At 42.0% G+C, this 5,454-nt stretch overlaps 1 protein-coding gene across 1 annotated transcript; it reads right to left on the bottom strand.

Moving 5' to 3' along the window:
• Positions 1 to 592: 592 nt before the first annotated feature.
• LOC145600781 (uncharacterized) lies at positions 593 to 5,454 on the bottom strand. Its single transcript, XM_081656645.1, has 4 exons — positions 5,164 to 5,454; positions 4,714 to 5,018; positions 2,513 to 4,597; positions 593 to 2,402 (listed from the first exon to the last, which is right to left on the bottom strand). Exons 1-4 carry the CDS (start codon positions 5,452 to 5,454, stop codon positions 593 to 595), a joined length of 4,491 nt encoding a protein of 1,496 aa, XP_081512771.1.

Genomic DNA, 5,454 nt, shown 5'->3' with positions numbered 1-5,454 from the left:
TAACACCTACAAATAACCCTTGACAAAACCATTAACAACCCTACAAGCTAAGAAACTTCGGCCGCATACAAAAATTTGTGGTATTCAAATTGTTATATGAATATATGATATCATGTAATAGGAGTTTAGATAGAGTTACTATTATTATCATCATTTTTTTTGATATTAACAATGATCAAGCTAAGAAGATCGAACACATACACCATTGCATGGGTATGCAACTATGCAAGTCCATAGCTTCTTTTATAGGATAAATATTTTTGAAATTAGTATCTTGTGATCTTGACCTACCTTGTGTTCAAACCTTGATATCCTCATCAGATCAATAAGTTTTTTTTGGCCCTTTATTTAGTTATTTTTACTCTTTTTCCTTTTCTTTAGTTTTTATTCATGCATTTGTATAATATAATTACTAGTTTTTGGGTAAGAAAGTCAAGAACATTTTGAATTTCTTTTGAAAAAAAACAAAAATCCTAACCTTTTCATCTTATAACCGATCGTAACACGATATTTAGGACTGACTTTATTTTTTCTCAAATAACTTTTATTTATTTATTTTTTTTTTTGACAAAGGATAAAAGACAGAAAAGAACTACATCACACTAGTGTTAAAGCAAATAAAAAGGACAGCAGCTTCTCCTGCAATTTGATGGGCCCGGTGAACACGTTGCCTGTCAGCCTTGAAAATCTCGCAATGTTGGAAAGTGGAGCGTAACCGCTGAATCTGTTGCACTAGCCAAAGAACACAAATATCCCCCCGGCCATCACCCTGCAAGAGGGTGACCAGATTATAAGAATCCGTAAAAAGGCGGGCCGACTGAATATGACGGTCTGAAGCCCATTGGAGGGCATATAAACAAGCTAAGGCTTCCGAATGAAGGGAGGAAGCGCAAAGTCCGAAATTACTCCCGCCAATAATTCTGTCATCTAGCGGATCAACATTATCAACACACCACCCCATTCCTGCATGACGGGTGTCCTTGTACCATGCTCCGTCAATCTGAATTTGAACGAAGAAAGAAGCTGCACGAGAAACCCCTAAGTGGGCCACATGGAATCCTGGCGGGGGCAAAGCTTCATGAGTAGTAGAAGACGATGGAACAAGCGTAGTAGTATCCATATCTAGAAAGAGAGTATGAGATTGCAGGATGTCTAAAACGTATAACCCAACTGGTTGTGTAACAGGTGTATCAGGATTGAAAACCCTGTTATTCCTTAATAACCACAGTGCCCAAAGAGTACCAACGAAGGTACTGATGTTGGAACTTGAAATTCCGTCCTGACTAATGAAAAGTCGGATATAATATTGGATCCAATCTGAAATAGAAAGGTATCCATGAACTTGTGAGTGGATGTTCAAACATCCACCCCTCCATGCTGCTCTTGCAATTCTGCACTCCCTAAACAAGTGGTTGAAATCCTCGGTAGGTGCACCGCAAAGGTCACATGACACATTTTGTAAAGGAACCCCCCGACGATGAAGCTCTGACTTGACCGCTAAACCATTATGAAGTAACTTCCATAAGAATAATTTCCATTTTGGTTGTAAGGGAAGGGACCAAAGAGTTTTCCAAAAGGGGTCAACTGGTTGAATGGAGTGTTGGCGCATTAACGTTGCATAACCCGTCTTGACCGAATATTTGCCTGAGATAGTGGCCACCCAGTAGGGAAAGTCCGCTGCATCTACATTAGGAGCTTCCATAGAAAGGATTGCAGAAGCGTCTGGGGACTGAAAATATTGTTGAACTTTATCAGCATCCCAGGAAAGACTCTGGGGATGAATAAAGAAATTCACCGTCCAATAATTTGCAGCATGTAAGAGGATTCCTGGTTTAAATTCCGGTATAGCACCATTGACCCAACTAGAATGCCCTGCAAGAATGTTAGTGCCATTCCCTACTTTCCAGCTGCAGCCGTTGGAAAGCAAGGCATCAGCATGTAGGAGACCTCTTAAGCCATAGGAACACCGTCCCGAAAAGCGGCGAGCAGGCGCCGGGGCAGAAGCTAAGAAGTGAGCACGGGCAGTATAAACTCGAGAAACGAGCAGTTGGGGGTTGTTAACAATTCTCCATACCTGCTTCATAAGAAAGGCCTTATTTAAAGTTGAGATGCAGCGGATACCCAATCCCCCCATACCTCGAGGGAGGTGCATCTTATCCTTGCCAACCCAATGCATACCCTTACTCCCCGAGTGGGACCAGAAAAATTTTAACAGAAGGCCATCAATTTTCCCCGCAACAGAGAGCGGAACTTCAAAGCAAGAAAGAAGGTGAGAAGCCATAGCAACCAGGATGGAGTTAATGAATATTAACTTTTGTGGTTGAGAAAGACGGACAGCATTGAGCGTCGTAATCCGCGCAACAATTTTATCGACCAGAAATTGGAAACAATCCCTCTTCTCCCTATGAAATCAATAGGGGATCCTAGATGATGGTCAAACACCTGAACAGGCGTCATTCTGAAAATAGCTTTAAATTCATTCTGCGCCAGGGGAGGGGTGTTCGGGCTGAACTTGAGCAATGATTTGTTGAGATTAAGCTCCTGTCCAGAGATTTTTGTAAAGCGCTGGATGATCTGGAGAATACTAGTGCATGAAGAAGAGGTTGCCTTGAAGAACACCATAGCATCATCAGCAAAAAATAAATGGGAGATGACCGGACTACCCCTAGAGATTTTAATACCCTGGAAAGTGCGCAAATCCTGGCCCAAGTGAAGCATTCTGGAAAAGATATCCATGCAGAAGAGGAAAAGGTAAGGCGATAAAGGGTCTCCTTGACGAAGACCACAATTAGGCCTAAACGATTTAGAAGTACTGCCGTTGATGAGAGATTTGTAGGAGACTGTCGAGATACATTGATGAACCATGTGAAGCCATCGAGCAGGGAACCCATAGGCTTGAAGAACTTGAAGGAGGAAAGTCCAGTGAACCCTGTCATATGCCTTACTCATATCAATCTTGAGCGCAGCGAGCCAACTAGAACCCGTTTTCGCAGAGTTAACCTTCTCCAACAATTCATGAGACATTAAGATGTTATCTGACATAAGTCGTCCTTGAACAAAGGCGTGTTGAGAGTCAGAAATAAGGCCAGGTAAATAAGGACGAATCCGAGTAACTAGGCACTTAGATGCACATTTGTAGATTGTATTGCAGAGGCTAATAGGACGGAGGTGAGTAACCTGTGTAGGTGAGGCAATCTTAGGAATCATGACAAGGAGGGATTGGTTCCATTCCTTAAGAAGGAAACCCGTATGAAAAAAACTTTGAACCGCCACGACAACCGAATCCCCCACCGTATGCCAATGAAGCTTGAAAAATTCTGCGGTAACACCATCAGGCCCTGTGGATTTACAGTTCCCCAAATCAAACATCGCTGCCTGTATTTCCACTGCAGTAAAGGGACGTTGTAGATTATTGACCTGTGAAGAAGTAAGCGAAGGAAGATGCAATTCCTGAAGGACAATATCAATCTCCGGATCATAAATTGGGAGAGCGTTGCACTTAAAGGTTTTCTTCAGAGAATGGACAACAATTCGTTGCACCTCTTGCTGACCAGATTGTAACAGGCCATCTTCATCTATCAAGGAGGAAATGGTATTCTTCATTTGTCGGCATTTGACCTTGGAGAACAGGAGTTTAGAAGAGCAGTCTCCATTTAGGATCCAGTCCTTTTTACATCGTTGTCTCCAGAACTGTAGTTGTAACAATATATTTTCCTTCGAAGTAACTATATTGGACAAATAAGAAGTAGCGTCTAAGACGGACCGTATTGCCGCCCCTTCAACTGAGAGTGCTTCACTAAAATTCTTCCAATCCACCCCCCAAAACTTCTTATTATTAAGGCACCAGTTTCGAATTTGAACTCGGACATAACCGAGCTTTTTTGAGAGAGAGAACATAGGTGATCCAATGTCCTGCATTTGCCAAGTGTGAGTAACAAAATCATGGATCTGCTGATAATTGAGACACCAATTATCTAATTGGTAAGGCCTGTTGGAGAGTTGGCGGAATGGGGTATCTTCAAAAATAATAGCCGCATGGTCTGAAACCAGAATTGGTTGATTGAGCAACCTACTTTCTGGAAAGTTAGTGAACCAATCCGAGGTCATATAAGAACGATCTAGCCGTTGTAGAATAAGTTGATCCCCTTCCCGATTATTGGACCAAGTATAAGGTGGGCCTTTGAAAGGCGTGGAAATGAGGCTCGAAGTAAGCCTGAAATCAATAAAAGAATCCCATCCTCTAATAACATTAGAACCACCAATCCTATCATAATGGTGTTCAATTTGATTAATATCTCCAATAATCAAAGTATTAGGGGCTATAGCTAACAAATCCAAAATCAAACCCCACACTTGGGGAAGATCTTCTAAAACAGGAGCACCATAAACAAACATCACACATTTATCTATTTCATTAGGAGTTTTGACATTACAAAGTACAACATTTGTAGAGCAAAAAACACAAGAAATATCTTCCGAACCGAACCCAAAAACCACTAGGCCACCACTAGAACCTACCGCATCCGAACCCTTCACAAAAGAAAAATTTGTACAAGCGAGCAAACTTGAAACAATAGAGACCTCTACCTTAGTTTCACTAAGAAATAAAAAAGACGGTTTAAACTTATGCAGAAGCCAAAAAACATAAGGGAGTTTGGGGGAGTTATCGTCATTAAGACCCCGACAATTCCATGATGTAACAATCATGGACACCTTGGGAGCTGTGAATGGCCAGCCGCCGAACCAAAGGTACCATCTTGAACATGTGTAATAGTAGCAGAGAGGGCAGAAACAGTCATAGGAGAGTTGGTGGAGCAAGTAGCAGCAAGACCATCCAACTTTTGAAACTTAAAAGTGGAAGTAACCCAAGAGTCTGTAACCTTTCTCTTACGTTGAGCAGTAGCAGAAGGAGCCTTATTAAACTCAGCATTTAAAAAGGTCGAAGAAGAAGAGCCATGAAAGCCCAAGTCCATAGCAACGGAAACATCAGAGTAGCATTTTTCTTCGGGGTAAGAAACCTGTGACGAAGGTGGAATTAAGGAGAAGCCACCTTTGCTATATAAATTGAGATTTTTTTATTTTCCTTCGCTTTTGAGACCATGTCGATCCTGCATACCCAAAGAAAGGAAGTTGTTCATATGACCTGCACCGAGTGAAAGGCACTTGGCGGCTGCGTTTCTTAGGCCAAATATGCGGCACTGATGGAGCAGATGCATCAGCTAAAGGTGGAAGCTTCATAGAGCACTGAGCAGCCTTAGAACACGCAAAGGAGATTGAGTCTTCAGTTAGTGAGAGTGAAGCAAACAATGATTGCACCTCCGTATCCCTTGGAACATGTGAATCAGTTGATGTAGAGGAATGAGATTGAGAGTGATGAAACCCTGCACTTGTAGAATTAGCAGAACTGGTAGCAGAACTGTCGGTGAGGAAGCTCTCCTCTAGACCAACCGACAT

The sequence above is a fragment of the Chenopodium album genome, chromosome 21 (genome assembly GCF_948465745.1).
Source record: "Chenopodium album chromosome 21, dcCheAlbu1.1, whole genome shotgun sequence".
NCBI classification, from domain to species: domain Eukaryota; kingdom Viridiplantae; phylum Streptophyta; class Magnoliopsida; order Caryophyllales; family Amaranthaceae; genus Chenopodium; species Chenopodium album.
The sequence above is the reverse complement of the archived record's forward strand: the minus strand, read 5'-3'. Positions and strand labels throughout refer to the sequence as shown.

Bases quoted from the DNA above. Each gene is read 5' to 3' on its own strand.
- LOC145600781 (XM_081656645.1), bottom strand. From the start codon at position 5,454: ATGTCGGTTGGTCTAGAGGAGAGCTTCCTCACCGACAGTTCTGCTACC. The intron at 5,019-5,163 runs GTGCCTTTCACT...CCTTCGTCACAG, and splicing joins CTAAGAAACGCAGCCGCCAA to GTTTCTTACCCCGAAGAAAA. The intron at 2,403-2,512 runs GTTCAGCCCGAA...TTGATTTCATAG, and splicing joins CTCAACAAATCATTGCTCAA to GGAGAAGAGGGATTGTTTCC.